The 21,381-nt window shown below is 42.0% G+C and overlaps 2 protein-coding genes and 1 pseudogene across 6 annotated transcripts in view; 1 reads left to right on the top strand and 2 right to left on the bottom strand.

The window, feature by feature from the left end:
* EFCAB5 (EF-hand calcium binding domain 5) overlaps nt 1-14,157 on the bottom strand; it is a 112,662-nt gene extending 98,505 nt beyond the window's left edge. For all 3 annotated transcript variants that reach the window (XM_032615201.1, XM_032615199.1, XM_032615200.1), the window contains exon 1: nt 13,986-14,157. The gene's annotated coding sequence lies outside the window, so the exon portion shown is untranslated. The remainder of the gene's footprint in view (nt 1-13,985) is intronic.
* LOC116745509 lies at nt 4,641-6,027 on the bottom strand (annotated as a pseudogene).
* SSH2 (slingshot protein phosphatase 2) overlaps nt 13,882-21,381 on the top strand; it is a 243,296-nt gene continuing 235,796 nt past the window's right edge. Inside the window, exon 1 of one of the 3 annotated variants that reach the window (XM_032615198.1) lies at nt 13,882-14,004. In XM_032615198.1, coding sequence (XP_032471089.1) covers nt 13,942-14,004 — 63 coding nt within the window. In that variant the 5' untranslated portion in view covers nt 13,882-13,941. The remainder of the gene's footprint in view (nt 14,005-21,381) is intronic. The other 2 variants (XM_032615196.1, XM_032615195.1) reach the window with 2 other exon arrangements.

Raw genomic sequence — 21,381 nt, forward strand, 5'->3', positions numbered from 1 at the left:
CTTGAACCCCTGGGTATTGATAGAAAGACACATTTGTAGGAGGATGCTAGTGGGGCTCACCCAATAATAGCTAAGAGGAGAAAAAAAAAGGCTGAAAATAAACCCTTGTTGATGAACACTTAAAAGTAGGGCTAAGAAAGAAGAGCCAGTGAAAGATACTGATAACTGCTGAGAATGGCAAGAGACTCCTGCAGCTGTGCACCTGCACACTGCTGGCCTGACTCCCACTACCAGATGCTACAGCCATGCACATGCCCACAGCAAGCCCCTATGGCCCCACAAGTATACACCAACAGCCAAGGCCCCCATAGCTGCTGGAGGGCCTGGATTCAATGCGGACACCTGTCACTGGCTTGCATGGCTCTGCTTACCTGCAGTTAACCTTACAGTTGTGTACCTGCAAGACACCAGCCTCAACTCCCCTCACTGGCCACCACTGCCCAGCATATGCCTTCAGCTAGCCCCATTGTCACTCAAGGACACACTGACAGCCAGGGCCGCTGCAGCTGCTTGTGCACCCCCAGTTGGCCCCAGCCCCTGCCACTGTGCCCCTGCAGCCAGTCCCCACAACTAGCCCTGCAGCAAGCCTGTGCATACCACTGGCTCCGGACACCACCACTACCTGGGCTGATCCCTAGTCACTGGACTGGAGGTACTGTTAAAGACTCCAACAGCCCTTGAAGCCACTGTGGACTGCCTACAGCTCTCACCAAAGATGATGCAGGTGTTGACGTCATGGACCCCAGCTGCTGAGCCAACAAGACATCACGTCCCTCCCCATCATTCGGAGATGTTACATGCCCTCACACTTTGCACCCTGCACCACTAGACCTAGGGTCACAGCATATTCCAGCACGTGCCTGCCCGCAAATGAAAGTCTTTCCATACCAAAGTCAGTCCATAAAGTCTGAAAGAGGTAACTGCTTCTTCAAATGCACAGACACCTACAAAAACTACAGGGATCACAAAACATCGGAGAAACATGACACTACCAAAGGAACACAGTAAACTTCCAGTAATGGGAAGTGGAGATTCACAAATTGCTTGATAAAGAATTCAAAATAATTGTTCTAAAGATGCTCAGAGAGCTACAAGAGAACACAGGTAAACAATTTAATGAAATAAGGGAAATGATACAAGAATGAAATGATAAGTTCCACAAAGAAAAAAAAAGAGAACCAAACAGAAATTTTGGGGCTGAAGAATACAATGACTGAAATGAATAATTCAGTAGAGAGACTCAATACAAGACTAAACCAAGCAGAAGAAAGAATCGGTAAACTCAAACACAGATCATTTGAAAATATTCAGCTGGTGGAGAAAAAAAGAAAAAAATGAAGGGGGATGAAGAAAGCCTATGGGACTTATGGGACACCATTAAGAGAAACAATCTATACAATATGAGAGTCTAAGGAAGGGGAGAATGGGGCAGAAAACTTTTTGAAAAATAATGTCTGACCTATACCACCAGCCTGCCATAAAAATACAGTGGCATAAGTTTGACCTCTCCAATTAACTGCTGTTGTCTCAACTTCTCCAAGTGATTAGAAAATCTCATACTTCCATCTTCAAGTCTCCTTCCTGGTCCATTAACTTTCTTCTTATTATATACTAAATGTTTGTATGTGCAACCTCCACCATGCCCCCACAAATTAATATGTAGAATCCTTAAGAGCTCCCCTACAAATTATGTCTGAGAACTTCACAAATCTGAAGAGAGATTTGGACATCCAAGTTCATGAAGCTCATAGGTCTGCAAACAAATTCCACTTAAAGAGATCTTCTCCAAGACACATTGTAATAAAATTGTCAAAATCAAAGACAAAGAGAAAATCTTGAAAGAAGCAATAGAAAAGAAGTTTGCCACTTACAAAGGAACCCCATAAGACTATCAGAGGATACAGGCCAGGAGAGAGTAGGATGACGTATTCAAAGTGCTGAAAGGAGAAAAAAAACCAAAAAACCTGTCAATCAAGAAAATTCTATCTGGCAAAGTTATCCTCAGAAATGAAAGAGAGGGACTTCCCTGGTGGTCCAGTGGTTAGGACTTTGCCTTCCAATGCAGGGGGGTGCAGGTTCAATCCCTGGTCGGGGAGCTAAGATCCCACATGTCTCGTGGCCAAAAAACCAAAACATAAAACAGAAGGAATATTGTAACAAATTCAATAGAGACCTTAAAAAAAGTGGTCCACATCAGAAAAATCCTTTAAAAATTTAAATAAATAAATAAAAAGAAATGAAAGAGAGATAAAATCTTTCCCAGAAAAATAAAAGCTGAGGGGAGCTCACCCCCACCAGAACTGTCTTACAAGAAATGCTAAAAGGTGTTCTTCAAGATGAAATGAAAGGACACTAATTAGTAACATGAAAACACACTGGTAAGTATAACTATACAGTCAGATTCGGAATATTCCAACACTGTAATATGGTGGTGTGTTAATCACTTACCTCTAGAATAAAGGTTAAAGGACACAAGTATTAAAAATAACTATAGCTTTGCAAACAATAATTTGCTATTGGATATTCAATATAAAAAGATGTAAACTGTGGCATTAAAATATAAGATGGGGGAGGATATAAAAAGGTAGAGTTTTTGTATGTGATCGAAATTAAGTTGTCATCAGTTTAAAATAAACCACTGTATCTATAAGGTGTTTTATGTAAGCCTCATGGTAACCACAAAGCAATAACCTATAGTAGATGCACAAAAGATAAAGAGAATGGAATCAAAGCATACCACTGCAGAAAATCATCAATTCACAAAGGAAGGCAGTAAGACAGGAAGAAAGAAACAAAGGAATTACAAAACAGCCAGAAAACAATAAGATGACATTTAATTAGAAGCTGATTAATAAAAGTTCTCACCTATCAATAAAATGGATTAAATTCTCCATCTAAATGCATAGAGTGGCTGGATGGATAAAAAACCAAGACCCAACTATATGCTGCTTGTAAGAGACTCACATCAGCTTTAAGGATACACATAGGCTCAAAGTGAAGGGATGGAGAAAGATATTCCAGGCAAGTGAAAACCGAAAGAGAGCAGAGATAGCTATACTTACATCAGACAAAACAGACTTTAAGCCAAAAACTATAATAAGAGACAAAGGAAGTCATCGTTTAATGATAAAAGAGTCAATTAATCAAGAATTATGGGTTGCAGAATTACAATATTAATTGAATTCAAATTCCAGCCAAGTTATTCATGTCAAAATTGAGGGATTGATTGGGAAGGAGTACCCTGAAATTTGGAATGGGGACATTTAGTTGGACTAGGAGACTGATAATCTCAAACTTCTGAGTCACTTTGAGCCTTTTTTTTGACAGTGAAAGCAGTTTATCCTCTTGTATTTGTGAAGACTATCCTCTTAATTGAAAATTTTGTAATAATCTCATCTGGGGCAACTGCCTTGCAAGAGGATGCCCATTTTCCTCAAGACTCACCACAACCACCTCTTACTTATAGTAGATTCGTAACTCAAATCAGGTCTTTTTATTTTCTCATTAAACTTTGTTTCAATGGGTCTCAAAATTCTGTGACAGATTTTTGATCAAGTTGTTTCCATAAAAAAGTACTGATTTTAGGGCTTCCCTGGTGGCGCAGTGGTTGAGAGTCCGCCTGCCGATGAAGGGGACACGGGTTTGTGCCCCGGTCCGGGAAGATCCCACATGCCGCAGAGCGGCTGGGCCCATGAGCCATGGCCGCTGAGCCTGTGCGTCTGGAGCCTGTGCTCCGAGATGGGAGAGGCCCGTGTACCACACAAAAAAAGTACTGATTTTAAAAGCTAACTTAAAGCTGCCACACATACCACATAACCCAGCAATCCCACTCCTGGGCATATACCTGGAGAAAATAATAATTCAAAAAGATACATGCACCCCAATGTTCATTGCAGCACTATTTATGATAGCCAGGATGAGGAAGCAACTAAATGTCCATCAACAGAGGAATGGATAAAGAAGATGTGGTACATATATACAATGGAATACTACTCAGCTATAAAAAAGAACAAAGTAATGCCATTTGCAGCAACATGGATGGACGTAGAGATTGTCATACTGAGTGAAGTCAGACACAGAAAGACAAATATCATATGATATCACTTATATGTGGAAACTAAAAAAAAGGGTACAAATGAACTTGTTTACAAAACAGAAGTAGAGTCACAGATGTAGAAAACAAACTTATGGTTACCAGGGAATGGGGGTGGGGAGGGATAAATTGGGAGATTGGGATTGACATATACACACTACTATATATAAAACTGATAACGAAAAAGAACCTGCTGTATAGCACAGAGAACTCTACTCAATATTCTGTAATGGCCTACATGGGAAAAGAATCTAAAAAAAAAAGAGTGGATATAAGTATATGTATAACTGATTCACTGTGCTGTACACCTGAAACTAACACATTGTAAATGAACTATACTCCAATAAAAATTTAAAAATGAAAAATAAAATAAAATAAAGGAAAAACTGCCACACATAAAACAAATGGTTGACGAAATATTCTCCTTTCCTTCTGAAGGTTTTGTGATGCAGTCTTTTACTATTAAATGGCCAACTGAAGTGAACAGTCCTAAGACCGTTCTTCCACCACTGATTAAGACTGGGGTGGCAGGTATTGGAGATAACATTCATGTAGCCTTCTGAGCTTTCTGGGCAGACTTGATAACCTTGCCAGCTGCAGCTGCCTTCTTGCCCACTTTTTTTTTTTGTCCACTACTTTGATGACACCCACAGCAATCGTCTGTCTCATGTCGCGAATAGCAAAATGACCCAGAGGAGGATAGTCAGAGAGGCTCTCAACACACACGGGCTTGCCAGGAACTATATCAATGATGGCAGCATCACTGGATTTTAAGAATTTGGGCCCACCTTCCAGCTTTTTCCCGGAACGATGATCAATCTTCTTCAGCTCAGAAAACTTGCAAGCAATGTGAGCTGTGTGACAATCCAGCACAGGTGCATATTCAGCACTGATTTGGCCTGGTTGGTTCAAGATAATCACCTGACCTGTGAAGCCCACTGATTCCATCAGTGGGTCAGTTTTGCTGTCATCAGCCACACTGCCACGACGAACATCTTTGACAGACACGTTCTTGACACTGAAGCCCATACTGACCCCAGGAAGGGCTTCACTCAAAGCTTCATGGTGCATTTCAATAGATTTCACTTCAGTTTTAACGTTGACTGGAGCAAAGGTGACCACCATGCCCAGTTTGAGAACACCAGTCTCCACTCGACCCACAGGGACAATACCAATACCACCAATTTTGTAGACATACTGGAGGGGCTTGTCAGTTGGACATGCTGGTGGCAGGATGCAATCCAGAGCTTCAAGCAGCACGGTTCCACTGGCATTGTCATTTTTATGGGTGACTTTCTATCCCTTGAACCAAAGCAGGTTAGCACTTGGCTCCAGCATGGTGCCACCATTCCACCCAGAAACTGGCACCAATGCTACTGTGTTGGGGTGGTAGCCAATTTTCTGAATGTAGATGCTGACTTCCTTAACAATTTCCTCTCAGCTCTTCTGGCTATGGAGTGGCTTAGTGGAATCCATTTTGTTAATGCCAGCAATTAGTTCTTTCACACCCAGAGTATAAGCCAGAAGAGCATATTCACGGGTCTGCCCATTCTTGGAGATACTGGCTTCAAATTCACCAGTGCCAGCAGCATCAATCAGAACAGCACAATCAGCCTGAGATGCACCTGTAATCATGTCTTTAATAAACTCTCTGTGTCCTGGGGCATAAATTATAGTCACATAGTACTTGGTGGTCTCGAATTTCCACAGGGAGATATCAATGGTGGTAGCATACTCACATTGAGCTTTCAGTTTGTCCAAGATCCAGGCATACTTGAAGGAGCCCTTTCCCATCTCAGCAGCCTCCTTCTTGAACTTTTCAATGGTTCTTTTGTCAATCCCACCATATTTATAGATCAGATGGCCAGTAGTGGTAGACTTGCCCAGATCTACATGTCCACAGTGATGTTGATGTGAGGCTTCTCCTTTCCCATTGTGGCTTAAATTTAGTGGTGGTTTTCATGACACCTGTGTCCTGGTGGCAAACCCATTGCGAAAAAAGCTAAAATCAGATATTAAAACGCTCCAGCAGGGCAAATACAAAGTCTAACCAAGTGGAAATAGGTTTTATGGCAAAATATTTTCATTATTTTCTAGTTTAGTGGCAGAAGCCCAGGGAACATACATGAGTATATTATAAGGGAGTTAAAGGAAGGAGCACAAAATATAATACTGGGTTGGCTGGAATTTATTGATATGGGTACCCGTATCAGAAATTAAGGATTTAATGTATTAGCACCTACAGCTGGAAGTGACACTCACTATTTACTTGGTAAGTTCACTGAAACTTGGACTCCATAGTGGCCTATGTTTAATTAAGTGGAGATACTGGAACTTCCTTGGATAATGTAAGAGGAATCCAAAGTCTTAGGGATACGGGAATGTTGGAGTAGATTTATCACATTTTGACTTGCATATCCACTCCCCACAAGTATATTCTCCAAGAGAACTTGGGGGGTGTCCCTTTACTAAAGCACTGAAAAATACATTAGTGAGTGGGAGTACTTATCTCCTTGAAAAGCTCTATGTTGCCTTTCTTCTGTAGGCAAGGCATGATGGGATGACCCATTTCAGGCAGCAGAAGCCAGATGTCAGTGTTTATCCACCAAAGACAAGGCAGGCACATTTACCATAAAGAGAAGTAGAGATACAATGGTAATCAGATTATTTTTGACATTCAGCTAAATGATTATGGTGGTCCCAGGATTAAAACAGATGGGAAGCCTAATAAAGTATTGATCATCTACACATAATATTTAATAATCTATATATGGTAGCCAAAAATATGACTTTAGTCACCATAGTGAAGAGTTCTGACTTCTCTCACCCAGTTTCCAGAGCTGAGCCTCTTAATTGAAAGGGCAGGCTGGATCCCCTTAAGGAAGGATTCTGCAGCACTACCATAGCATATACTGAAAATCTTCCTCCAAGTCTTCTCCACAAAGACCTTAGGCCATTTCCTAAAATGACTGTGTAATGAGGAAAAAGATTAATATTCAGGTATTTCAGGGACTTCTAAACATTGGCATTAATTAGTGTTAATTTCTGGGGACCCAAATGCATTCCACCAGTTTAAGTGGGGCCTGTATTGGACAGGTGAGAGATGGAGTCTTAACTGGTTTGTGTTTTGCTTTTTTAAATTTATTTATTTTTGGCTGCGTTGGGTCTTCGTTGCTGCGCATGGGCTTTCTCTAGTTGTGAGCGGGGGCTACTCTTCCTTGTGGCGCGCAGGCTTCTTGTTGCGGAGCATGGACTCCAGGTGTGCAGGCTTCAGTAGTTGTGGTGCACAGGCTTAGATGCTCCCCAGCATGTGGGATCTTCCTGGACCAGGGATCGAACCCATGTCCCCTGCATTGGCAGGCAGATTCTTAACCACTGCGCCACCAGGGAAGTCCCCTTAACTCAAGTTTGTATCACAGTGGGCAGAGTAGGTCCATAGAACCACTCTGCGGTGATTCCTGGATGTATAATTAGAATAGATACCTGGTAACTGGCAGAATTTCCATATTGGTTCTTTGATCCTGGAATAAGGACAATGAAGAGCCAAGTTGAAGCCCTTGGGAACCCCCTCCCACCTCCCCCATACACCAGAAGAGTAAACAAAAATTATTGCTTCCTTGGGATGGCAGAATGGGGGATTACAGAGATTAGTGACACCAATAAAGGTTAAAGGAAGCAGGAGTGATGAAATCTATCTCATGCCAATTTAATTTACCTGTTAGGCCTGTGAAGAAGGCAGATGGATCTTGGAGAATGAGTGTGGGTGATTATAAATTTAATCAGGTGATGCCTCTAATTGCAGCTGCTCTTCCATATGTAGTAACTTTACTGGAGCAAATCAACACAGCCAGTGCCACTTGGTATGCAGCTAGTGATCCAGCAAGTGCTTATTTCTCCATACAAATTGGCAAGAAACACCAGAAGCAATTTGCTTTTACTTGGCAGGGCCAACAATATAACTTCACAGTCTTGCCCCATGGCTACATCAATTTTCCTGCTCTCTGCCATAATATAGTCCACAGAGATACTGAGCATCTTCACCTTCCAATCAGCATTAAGTTGGTCCAGTACATTGATGACATTATGCTGATTGGATCCGGGGAGTAAAAGAAGTGAGGTCTTTAACTGTCTTCATGAAATATATGCAAAAACAGCGGACGGAAGATAAATTCCACTTCTGGTATCAATTTCTACATCAGCCAAGTGCCAGTTATTAAAATATTTTCTCAGCTCCAAATTCACCCTTTTGTACTTTTCTTTCATGCTGGAGCTGGAGTATGAAAACCACATTTCTTTGCCTTGCCAGCTGGCTCTGTTAAGCTCTGCTAATTGGGGGCATCAGATGGAGACCACAAGGCTGAGGAAGGACAAGAGACTTGTTCCTTCCTGTCTACCTCATGACTGCTTCCTGTGGTGTTTTGGTTCCAGTGTGCTTCACTCCAGCTATGCTTCTTTAACCTGGTAGCAGCAGCTGAATCCAGTTTGCAGTTTTTCTAAAGTTTTGTAGTTTTCATTGACATCAGCCAGCCAGTGTTCCTGCTGCAGAGGTCTGGGTCCCAGACTGCTGGGTCCCATGGAGCACCCCATCTAAGCTCAGAGACACAAACGGCAGCCAGGCAGTGTCTTCTTCTCAGAGACCTGAGTTTCAGCTCTGTGGGCTCACTCCTCCAAGTTTGTAATTTTTTTCCCTTTAATTCCTTTGTTTGTTTTTCAGCCCTAAAGGTAATAACAGTTGCTACCTCTGTCACACCTTAGATTTCTCTTTTCAGTTTTTCAGTCACTTACTTAACTTCATACCTAGTTAACAATTCTTGTTAAATTATCTGTTCAAATAACTGGTGTGAATTTTATCTCCTATCTGGACACTATCAATAAAGTTAGTATAAGATTATTAAAATTTAAGAAGAATTACAACCAGGTAGAGGCAATACATGACTCAATCATACTCCACTCACTCTTAGCTATTTTATATTCTATCTCTATATATTTCTACTTGTTTTATAATTTGTAACTAGTCATTTCAAATGTAAGGGGTTGGATTATAAAGATTTCCTCCCCCCACATTTTAACAAGCTTAGCTATACAGTCAAGAATGATTTCCCCCCCACATTTTAACAAGCTTAGCTATACAGTCTTTTAAATGACATACTTCATTTAGCCTGTGATCAATGAGTTACAGACGTACTGCAAGATAGTTATCTATTCAGCCCTAGGAGTGGCCTGAAAGGAGTATGGTGGTTGGTGCCTCTACATAATTCACCCCTGGCCAGAAGCAGTTTGACTTAAGGATTCTCAAAGAGTAACCCAAAGAATCAGAGTCTGATGATCCGTCCCAGTGTGCCCCATGGTTCCACAGGAGGCAAACACAATGGAGGACTTGCTTTATTAAAGCAAGTATCCTCTAATAAAGAAGAAAGCAAAGGAATGTTCTATCTCTAAGACATCACTTTCAGAGGCCAGTTGCGGTGTGTATTGCTGCTCATCATAAACACTGAACCTTGGAGCTGCTGGAGGAGTGCATGCTCCAGGCACTCAAGGAGCAGGACTCAGAGCCTAAGGTGTGGCCAGGAAAGGCAGGGAAGTCTGCCAGATACTCCTCATGGACTCAGCTCTTAATCTCTCTTCATATATATTGAATTCTTCCCTTTGTTTATGGCTGATGTGCCCTTTTAGTTACATCCAAGTTAGCTGCAGAATTATTGCTCTCATAACACAGTCCTACCCTGCAAATGGGAGTTTTGTCATTATTTTGTAAAATATACTTAATATGAAAAAGTTTGAGTGGATTCTAAATCCAGTCATGCTATCATAAGATATTACCACATTACATTTTCTAGTGGGAAAAAAGTAAGAGCTACTGGAGTCACACATAATTTATACTTGCAAATTCTGAATAGTTGTGAAAATTATTTTAAATTTATCACCTACTTGTATGAACTAAATTCTCATCAATAATGACTACTAATTGATCACTGTTAAACTGTCTTGTTCAGAAATTACATGCAGTCATTTCGGTCATAAAACCCTACATAGAAAATGTCATGTTTATAGAGGCAATCTCGGGTTTTTCATTAAATTTTTGAGAGACTTTATTTGGAAGCTTATACAAATTCAATATTTAATATCACCCTTAAATATGTTTGTTATTTTTCTCATTATAATTATAAAAAGAAAATAACTTTTTTCACCAAGCCCCATATTGTTGCCTCCAAATCCCCTCTAATTTATCCCAGTGTGCTGAACAATATCATTTCTATGGATGTCATGATATGAAAAAAGGTTGAGAAGCACTGCTTTAACCTTTAAACCAGGATTCTTAACCTGGGACCCCTTAATGGATTTCAGTGTGTGTGTGAAATATGTAAATGTATCTTTCTGGAGAGATGGCTAACAGTTTTCATCAGGTTCTCAAAGCTTAAGAACCAGCTGATCTCAGAAATTTCAAAAGCTCCCTTATAATTTCACCTTGAAGAAGTGATAATACAAGTTAAGGGTTAAATGAACTCCAATGGCACAAGGAGGCCTCCATTATCACAGGTGGGAAGAAGAAAGGTGCTCTAAATAGAGCTAGGAGAACTTTTCTCTTTGGCTCCCTCTTTTGGGAATCCTGCTCTTGGCCTCTCTCTTCTCGAATTCAGCTAGCATATTATGACACCTCTTCCCTCAGATCACCAGAAGGCCAAGTAGGAAGCAGGGTGGAGCCCAGGAAAGAATGGGTATAAATGGTGCAGAGAGCATAGGCTGCAAATGCTCACATGTGATCCAGATCAGTTCACAACGTGGCTATACTGGGATCTGTAGGCAAAGCCTGAAATCCAATATCATAAAGCATACATTTATTTGCCCAGACCTTTTCTGTGTTTCTAAAGCACTTTGTACATATCTAGACTTCTCATATATATGTGTGTGTGTGTGTGTGTGTGTGTACTTCTGGGGCCTAGCAGAGGCAACTGAAGCAACAGTACCACTAAACCTTACTGTAATTATTTGATGAGCTTTTTCCTGCTAACAAGCTATGAGGGGTAGATAGACTTTTGTTTTTAAAACAGTGACTAGTGTATAATACACCCTTGGTATTTTCTCAATTAATGGTGAATAAATCAATGAACATGCACCAACAATTTCCAAATCTTAGTTTCCTTAAAAGGCATATGCCAGGAAGAGGTATTTCTCCTGTAAATAAATTAACTTTCTGTTACAAGCCTTATGTAAATTTGGGTACCTTACAATCCCAATTTTGACCAGGATTTTATCACCTCAGATGTGATGAATAATGATGTTCTATACCTACATACAAATGAGACATGTCTTGACCACTAATCTACTTCTCCTACTGTTAAGAAAAGGCATGGAATCATGTATTTTTCATTCTTTTTTTTATTACCTTTCTGCTTGATGCTATTTTCTAAACATAGGATACACTCAGCAAAAGCTCACTGAGGGCTTCCCTGGTGGCGCAGTGGTTGGGAGTCCGCCTGCCGATGCAGGGGACACGGGTTCGTATCCCGATCCGGGAAGATCCCACATGCCGCGGAGCGGCTGGGCCCGTGAGCCATGGCCACTGAGCCTGCGCGTCCGGAGCCTGTGCTCCGCAACGGGAGAGGCCACAACAGTGAGAGGCCCGCATAACGCAAAAAAAAAAAAAAGCTCACTGAACTTGGAACAAACTTATGAGAATAATAAAGTTATCTTAATTACATATGGGGCTTTACAGTTTATATTGCACTTTACATTTTTTTTTCTCATTTGATCACAGGAATCCTGTGAGTTAGAGCTCCGTTGCAGAAATGAAGAAACTAAAGCTCAAAAAGTTTAAGCCATTTGCTCAACGTTTTACAGAGCTGGAACTAGAAGCCAGGTCTCTGATTCCTAGGGTAGTGCTCTTTCCCACTGTAGGATTATCTCACACTGTAAGATTATCATCTTCCAAAAGAATTTAAGATTATGTTGCTACATAAAAGTAGATAATCAGTGTTGCTGTCCCTGAGTCAGTAAGAAAATTAACATATAAGTACATTACTAAGACCTATTGATTTGAATAATACTTTTCTCTAGAATGATACTTTGGTTTATAAATCACGTTTCATTTATTTGCCTTCATTCAGCTTTCAGCTATGTATAATTCTTGCCTACGCATATAGCCTCTTGTTTGGTCTCCTAAGCTTTGGTTCAAAGTTCTTACTTCTGAACTTTGTCTTCTCTTTTCCTGTTTACTAAGTAGCTCTGGGAAAAACACAAGTCAGATTGTTTAATCTGTGAACCATACATCTTTGTTTAATTTTGTCTCGCAGGCACTCTTGACCACCACCAGGGGGCAAAAGCCTACCAGCTAGCTTCTCTGCAGTACATTCTACATAGGACTGTACAGTACAGGGACCCTCAGTGTCTGATTCTTGATGGAACCTCCCTGCTAATTATTTCAACCACAGGGCCCCAAGGAGACAACAAAGGCTCAGCACAGAGGGCTCTAGTGGCACTTAACCATAAAGCGGCCAGAAAGAGCTCACAACAGCTCTGTCAGTTTAAAAGAAGCAATAAGATCCAAGAGAGTCTGAGCGATAAGGCGGTGGGTTAATAACTGCAAACTCCCGAATGTGTGTGTTTTACAACTTTGATATGTATGGTAGTATTTACCAGCACATCCACTCAAATTGAGAAACAGCCTTGTCAACTCTCTTGCCCTGTGTAATCAATCAATGGCATTTGCATAGTGCGATTCCCCCACCACCACCTTCAATCTTGATTTTTCATTACATTCTTGGCTTATGTTCAGCTGATTTATCTTTTAGAAAGCGATTTCTTTAAAATATTTAATCGGCATTCCGCATGTGTCTATGAAATAATGAAATCTAAAGACGAAGGAGAGGAAACCCCTAGGAGCAAATCCTGTTTAGTCAAGAGAACTTCTTGCCAGCAGGAAGCAAGTGGGAGGTAAATAGCAGGTTGGACCCTTCCAACTCCGTAAGCCCAGCTTTCTCGGCCTCCCAGGCTCGCTCGGCCTCTCTGCACCTCACGAATAATAAATGAGTCCTAAGACAGGGGCCAGGATAATAGAGGAAGCACGAGGGTACCATAAAGACTCCCGGGGTATAAAATTACAAATCTTTCTTACTTTCAAAAAGTCTCATCCTAAAACATAGAGTCGGAGACGGAAGGGTGGGAAAGCTCAGAAAAAGCCTCCCCGAGAGCCGGGTCAAAGGGAGGGTCTCTAGCCCAGTAAGCCACACCCACGCTCAGAGAAAGCGTTTGAAACCCCGCGGCGCCCTTTCCCATCCGGAAACATGTTTGCCTCCGGATTTTTACCTCAGTTTCTTCTCACGAAGGTGGGTTAAGCTGCGCGCCCCACCTCAGAAAATGGTCGTCCCTCAGGAGTGGGGGCTCCAGCGACCCTCAGCTCCGAGACCCCGCCCCCCAACCCACTCCACAGCCCCCGACGCAGCCAAACTGCGTGATTCCAGAGGCAAGGAGGAAACCCGGGAGGGGGCGGCGGCTCTTGGCGCACGCACCCGGCCGGCTTCCGGCAACTCAAGGGTTACGGACAGGCGGCGGCGCGCGCCGAGGGGAGAGGCGGTTGCTGACAGGTGGCGCCTGCGCACTGGGAGCGCTCATTGTGCCCCGCAGCTGCCGAATCGCCCGCCCGCCAGCCGCCAGTTCAGCGCGTCAGTCTGCGAGAGTCCGGTGGTGGGTGCGGAGCCTGCTGCCGTTCGCGCGGTCTCCTCCTCCTCCTCCTCCTCCCCGCCCCCCTCATCCCCACCCCACACCCCTTGCCTCATCCCGGCTCCGTCACCCTCCCGCCCCCCACACTCAGGACAAGAATGCCCTGCCCGGAACAACCCAGCAGCGCCTAGATGGCTTTGGTCACGGTCCAGCGGTCGCCTACCCCCAGCACTACCTCCAGCCCCTGCGCCTCGGTGAGTCTTTCCCGGCAGCCGCTCTGCTCGCTTCTGTCACTGCGGCTCCGCTTTGCCTCAGCGGGTCCCGCCGAGCGCCACTGCGCACGCGCCGCGCCGCTTCCCAGGCCTGGGCACTCTGCTGCCGTGAACCCCCCACACACCCCCATCTTAAAGACGAGCTGCAGGAACTACAGAACGTCGATTTGTGCCCCCATCACTCTGAGCACCTAGCGCCTCACAGTCCTCGCCCCGAACCCCCCTGTGGCATGCCTTCCTCTGGCTTGAGCACTTCCTTTCGGGAATGAGTCATTCTTGCTTTTCACCCTCCCCCTTCCTTTACCCTCTGTTGCTCCGCTGCGGGGAGAGGACCCTGGGACTCCTGCGTTGCCCCATACACACACCCACATCCCCTTACCCGCGCCCATTTCAGGGACCCGTATTCGCACACTGCACGCCCTTCGGGCTCTCCGGGTGTCTTTCTTCACCCTGGTCACTCGCTGTCTTTTTGTGCCCTGTCCGTTGGGCTTCATTGGACGGCTGAACGGTAGTTACTCCTCGGTTTCTCCCCTCCTCCCCTCCTCCAAAGGGTGGCCGTGGTCTCTGCTCTTTGGATCTCTTACCTCTGCGAGGTCCCGAAGCATCTGGCGCTGCTTGATGACCAGTGCCAATTCATTTACATCTCACAGACATTTATGCCTTACACTCATTGCTCATGATCGTTCTTGTTCTTGGGTCGTGTTTGTATGGCTCGTTACTTCAGATGCCTGTGCCAGTGAAGCGTGCTTCCAGAAGGAAAATACCCAGTAACCAGCCTTTTCCTGCTGGGCCCTTCTTTACCTTCGCCCCACCCCCACTCCTTTACGCTCCATTCTTTTAGCCTTTTTTTTTTCCTGAAAATATATATATATTTTTTAAATAAAATATTGTACCAGTGGGGGGAAATGGGATCTTAAAAAAAAAAAAACTAGATGTTTTAGAGGGAATAAGTGGAATGAATATATGAGAAATTGGAAAAACCATTTTGAACTTCCTTCAGAACAGTAATTTAAAAAACTGTGTTGGTGGATGTAGTGGTTTCAACTTGCAAAAACGTATTCAGTAAACGCTGTACTACCTTCCACTGTAAAAATTCGGGTTACTCTTCATATGTATATGTTAACTGAGGTGTGTGTGAGTGTTGACGTCTTGAAAGTGTGCTGGTTTGTAATTTCAACGTAGTTTCCTGAATTTCAAAATTTTGTTGTGTAGAGTGGTGGTTTCTTTTTTCCTGAGCCAGCTTTTGCACTTTGTGTGACCAAATTGGCAGCTGTATCCTAATTCTAGAAGTGATTATACTTCAGAGGTTACCTTACTTCGTGCTGTTTCCAGAGAGCAGAACTAGCTAGGATCCTTGGATAGAAAGAAATTCAGGGAGGCAGATTTCCAATCATTCTAAGGAGGAATTTTGTAACAGTGAGGTGGACTGCCTTGCAAAATAGTGAGTGCCCATTGCTGAAAGGTTCAAGCAAAGGCTGGAGGGCCTTTTGCATAGGAGGTGGTAAAAGGGCTCTTTCCAACTCTGAAGATTATGTGATTTGAGAATAACTGCACTTGAAAGCTAGTAAAATATTTAAGGATCCTCTGAAGACAAGTATCACAGGAATGGAAATTTAATATACTTTATTCTTATATGTGGTATTTTATGCTAGTTTTTGGAAAGTCACTAACATACCATCAGACCATCTTAATTCACCCCACCAGTAAACCTTTGGAAGAAAGTGGTTACCACCCCAGATTTTGGCTGAGAAAGCAACTGAAGGTTAATTGAGTCATGTAGGCAAACCAGGAACCAGTATTATATTGACATGATTTTCCCTGGGCATTGTTGGAAGCAGTTTATGCTGTAATAATAATATATGTGTATCACGTTATCATACTAATTTTCTTGAGGTGAATGATTAGTAGTACCATATCTACTTGATGTAACTTAATTAGCCAACACTTGGTTATTTTAGAATCTGGAGGTATGTTAATAGGCACTTTTGACATAGGTAATTAAATTGATCATGTGGTAAGCTCAGTTGTTGAGCTAAGTGACTGATATTTCTACATCTACTTGCTATAGTAACCTGGGTATTTCAGTTTATATGTGGCCCTGGGAGCAAAGGAATCCTGGGACGTGTGTGTGTGTGTGTGTGTAACAGTCAGCATTGTTAGCATGACTATGACCCAGTTACCTTTCCCTTTAAATTGTTTTCCTATTCCACTTTATCCAGAGCTTTTTCAGTTGAGTTGTCTCATGGTCCTTGTGTTCCAGTATTTGACTGCTGTCTGACTTGAATATATTTGCTGTTGCATCTCTTGCTGCATGAATAAGTTGAGTTGTTTGTTTTAAAAGAGAACAGAAAGAATCTACAGAACCACAAAAGGAGAGATTTACTTTTGTGAGGCTGGAAATTTAGGGTTTTTTAATTAATCATATTAAGCATTCTGTTACGCTTTTTCACTGTAGGAGGTAAGACATTTTAATACCGTCAGCTCTTCAGTGTTCTTTCATTAGAGATTAAACAAATCTATTGATCATCTACTGGGTGTGAATGACTATTATAGTATCAAGATGTATAAGATATTGACCCTATCTAAGATATTGACCCTATGTATCAGGGTCTATAATCTTGGGAGGGAGGGGGTGAGGGAAGGGACAGGGACTGGAGGAAGAACAAACATGTGAGAGTAGAAAAGGAGAGTGAGGGGATGCTACTGTATGTACATGAACAGCCAGTTTGTAAATAGCCATAAGGATTGTCTGAATTCAAATTAAGATAAATTCACTAATGGCAATAGTAGTAATAATAATATGTAACATTTAAGTGCCTTACATGGATTAACTTATTTACTCCTCACAGTATGCCCAAGGGAAATTGCTATTATCCCCATCTTACTGATGAAACTGAGGCAAAGAGCTATTAAGGAATGTACCCAGTGACACTCATCTGTTGAAGATGTAATTGAAACACAGATGTGTCTAACTTTAGAATCTTCCATCTTTTTCCTTCCTGGTAATCAAAGAGAAGTACACATAGTTAGGTGGCTCTTGAACTAGGCCTTGAAGGATAAGTTGAATGTTTATAGGCTGAGATAGAAGCTAGGAAGTAGAGAGTATTCCAGTGGAAAGAAGCTGTATACACCAAGACTTAGAGACAGGAACGTACAAGACATATCTGAAGGACTTATTAAATAGACCAGTTTGAAGAAGGATTTGTTTCGAAGAGTAGTAATAGATAAAGGTGGGGAGGTAGCTAGGGCTGCAAAGGGACTGCTGAGCTTAGGAATTTGAACTTGATAGAGAAGGTAATGGAGAGTCCTCAGAGGTTTTTGAGCGGATATGATCACAGTGGTGTTTTAAGAAAACTGATCTAGCAGCTGTGGGCCAGAGGGAGTTGAGAGGTAGGGCATGAGTGGAGCAGGTTAGAGGCTGTTACAGTAGCCCAGGTGTGAGATAATAAAGGCATGAACTGGGAATCTGAAAGAAGGGAAGGAAAAGGACAGATGCAAGGGATTGTGGAGAAGACGCAAAGGACCTGGGATTGATTGGATATAGGGGAGGAGGAATCAGAGATGCCATCTCTTGGAATATATTGTTCTAGATGTTTCTAACTAATCGGGGGCAATTTAAGAATTATCTCTTCTATCTGGTATGAATTTTCTGAATGGATACCTATATTGGTCCAGGGTTATATAAATACAGTGAAACACCATAAAAATCTTTTACTTTTGTAAAAGTGCTTTATGCTTTTCAGAGTGTCTTGTGTTCATGGTCTAATTTAATTCTAGAATAGCCTCATAAGTTACGCAGGACAAATACCAAGGTTAAAAGGCTTGCTGAAGATTGCAAAACTGGTTGGTATAAGATCCTGCAGTAGAACTAAGTTCCTTGGCTCCTGGTCCACGGAGTGATAAGAGAGATAGCATATTAGTTTCTGATCCTGAGAACTTGACTGCCAATAGAGAAAAGGAATCAAGACTTGAGATGCAATCAAGAACTCACACTGGGTGGGATGGGGAGAGTGGGAGGGAGGGAGACGCAAGAGGGAAGACATATGGGAACATATGTATATGTATAGCTGATTCACTTTGTTATAAAGCAGAAACTAACACACCATTGTAAAGCAATTATACCCCAATAAAGATGTTAAAAAAAAAAAAAAAAAGAACTCACACTGTCTTTTGAGTTCATTTATATATTGTCTGTTTTGACTTTCTGTCTTGACTGTCTAGAACAGAATCATCCAAGTCTTGTACAACTCATTTTTCGGTGATACCCTTATTTGAAGCCTATTATCTCTTGGTTTACATAGAAATCTTATAAACTTGAATATTTAGTTTCCATACTCATAGAAGATTACCAGCAGCAAAATAGGAATGGAAAGGGGCAGGTGCTGCTAAAGGCAGGCTCCTTAAAGTTCTGGGAAATAATAGTTGAATGGTTTTACAGCAAGGGAGGAGGAAGAAAACCTATAAATAGCTGACCCAAGGAAAAAATTTAGCAGTTAGGGACTACGTAATGTAAGGACAAATACCCCTCTAAGACCCAGTACTCCTTCAGAGCAACTATTATATGGTTATAGTGATGACCCCAAATCATCGTAAGAAGGCTTAATCTTGTTTTGTCTTGGTTTAAGCAGTCGGGATTGAGTGAAGTGTATTTTCAGATAGAGATCCATCCAAGTTTCACCAAAGTCTTGATGTTGAGGATATGGGAAGGGGGAAGGGTAAGCTGTGACAAAGTGAGAGAGTGGCATGGACATATATACACTACCAAACGTAAAATAGATGGCTAATGGGAAGCAGCCGCATAGCACAGGGTGATCAGCTCGGTGGTTTGTGACCACCTAGAGGGGTGGGATAGGGAGGGTAGGAGGGAGGGAGACGCAAGAAGGAAGAGATATGGGAACATATGTATATGTATAACTGATTCACTTTGTTATAAAGCAGAAACGAACACACCATTGTAAAGCAATTATACTCCAATAAAGATGTTTAAAAAAAAGATGCACATTTTAATTAATTGGGCAATTCATATATATATATAAACAAATGGGGATGTGGGATAAATAGATATTATTGAATTATATATATTCAGATATGACCACACCTCTCTCCCTAGTCAGAGAAAATAAAGCCATAGCAAATATGAAATTGATTTATATAAAGTATATACTTAAAAGTGATGCTTTTTAATTTTTTTGAAGACAGCTTTAGAAACTTTCTTGAACTGTAGAAATAATACATGCCAGTTGTAGGAAATTTGGAAAATATGGAAAAGCACAGAAAAGAGAATAAAAGATACATGCCATACAGCTGAGCGTGTATTTTTACATAGCTGAAATGCTGCTGTATGTATAATTTTGTATGCTTTTTAAAAGTTTTATATATATCATAGATGTATTGCCAAATCACTTAAATGGCTGCGTTGAGTAGTTATAACTCATTCTAACCATTACATTATTGGTGAATATCTCGGTTTTTTCCTAACTTTTTTTTTTCTATTATAAACTACATTGCAGTGACCATCATTGCACGTAAATATTTGACTGCATTTTGGAACATTTATTAAGATTTCAAGAAATACAATTACTGGATCACAGAGTATATACAATTTTAAGATTCCTGTTACATAGTTATACTTCCTAGGATGGTTGTTCCCAGTTAACATTTATTCCAACCAACATAGTGTAAAGTGTAAGAATGCTCATTTCTCTTAGCCTTATTAACACTTAGCCTTATTCTCATTTTATTGTTAATCATTGGTAATTTTTGAGGATAAACAGTAGTACCTAGTTGGCTTGATATGCATTTTATTATTAGACAAGTTGAATATTTTTTAGATGTTTATTAGGCATTTTTGTTAACTTTTTTTTTTTTTTTTTTTTTCGGTACGCGGGCCTCTCACTGTTGTGGCCTCTCCCGTTGCTGAGCACAGGCTCTGGACGCGCAGGCTCAGCGGCCATGGCTCACGGGCGCAGCCGCTCCGCGGCATGTGGGATCTTCCCGGACCGGGGCATGAACCCGTGTGCCCTGCATTAGCAGGCGGACTCTCAACCACTGCACCACCAGGGAAGCCCTGTTAACTTTTTAAAAAGATAATTTTATTGAAGTATAGACTACAGGCCCTAAAATAAATCTGTTTTGATAAGTGTGCAATTCAGTGATTTTTTTTCTTTTTTTTTTTTTTTTTTTTTTTTTGCGGTACGCGGGCCTCTCACTGCTGTGGCCTCTCCCGTTGCGGAGCACAGGCTCCGGACGCGCAGGCTCAGCGGCCATGGCTCACAGGCCCAGCCGCTCCGCGGCATGTGGGATCTTCCCGGACCGGGGCACGAACCCTTGTCCCCTGCCTCGGCAGGCGGTGTTTTCTTTTCAATCTGTGTATTCTTTTCAATCTATGTATTCTCTTGATACGTTATGCATATTACCCCTTTATTTATTAAAACTGTTTGCTTTTTAATTGTTTGTATTGCCCTTAGAATAGTCTACACTCCAGAGTTTTGCTAGCAAGACTTTTACTAAGGCTTTTACTTGCTTACCTCTTCAGCCTTGTCTCTTCCCAAGTCCCTGCCTTGCACACTGCTCAAGTCACGCTGACATGCCATGCTCCCTTTGATCTCTAGGCTTTTGCACATGCTGTTCCCTTTTCCTGGAAACCTTCCCTTCATCTATTTACCTGACTAATTCCTGCTCATCCTTCAGGTCTCAGCTTAAATGTCACTTCTTCTGGGAAGCTTCCCTGACTCCACTCCCAGACTATGGTAGGTGCTCCTTCTGTGTGCAACATAGCACCCTATACTTACCCGTCGTGGCTCTTATCTCTTTATTGTACTTGACTGTTTGATTGCTTATCTCCCCAACTAACCTTTAAGCCAGGGACTGGGTCTATTTACATATTTTTTATCACCAGGGTCAAAAATATTGGACTGTGGATCAATGGATGGATCGATGGATATAGTCATATTTAGCAATTTTTTCCATTTTGAGTTCTTCCATTGTTTTTAAGCACTGATTTGTTTCTAGAAGCCCAAAGAATATGACCACCCTTAAGACTTTTTAAAAATTTTATTTATTTATTTATTTATTGGCTGCATTGGGTCTTTGTTGCTGTGCGTGAGCTTTCTCTAGTTGGGGCGAGCGGGGGCCACTCTTTGTTGTGGGCTTCTCATTGCAGTGGCTTCTCTGTTGTGGAGCACGGGCCCTAGAGCGCCTGGGCTTCAGTAGTTGTGGCGCACGGGCTCAGTAGTTGTGGCTCGTGGGCTCTAGAGCACAGGCTCAGTAGTCGTGGCGCATGGGCTTAGTTGCTCCGCGGCATGTGGGATCTTCCTGGACCAGGGCTTGAACCTGTGTCCCTTGCATTGTCAGGCGGAT

The sequence above is a fragment of the Phocoena sinus genome, chromosome 20 (assembly GCF_008692025.1).
Source record: "Phocoena sinus isolate mPhoSin1 chromosome 20, mPhoSin1.pri, whole genome shotgun sequence".
NCBI lineage: Eukaryota > Metazoa > Chordata > Mammalia > Artiodactyla > Phocoenidae > Phocoena > Phocoena sinus.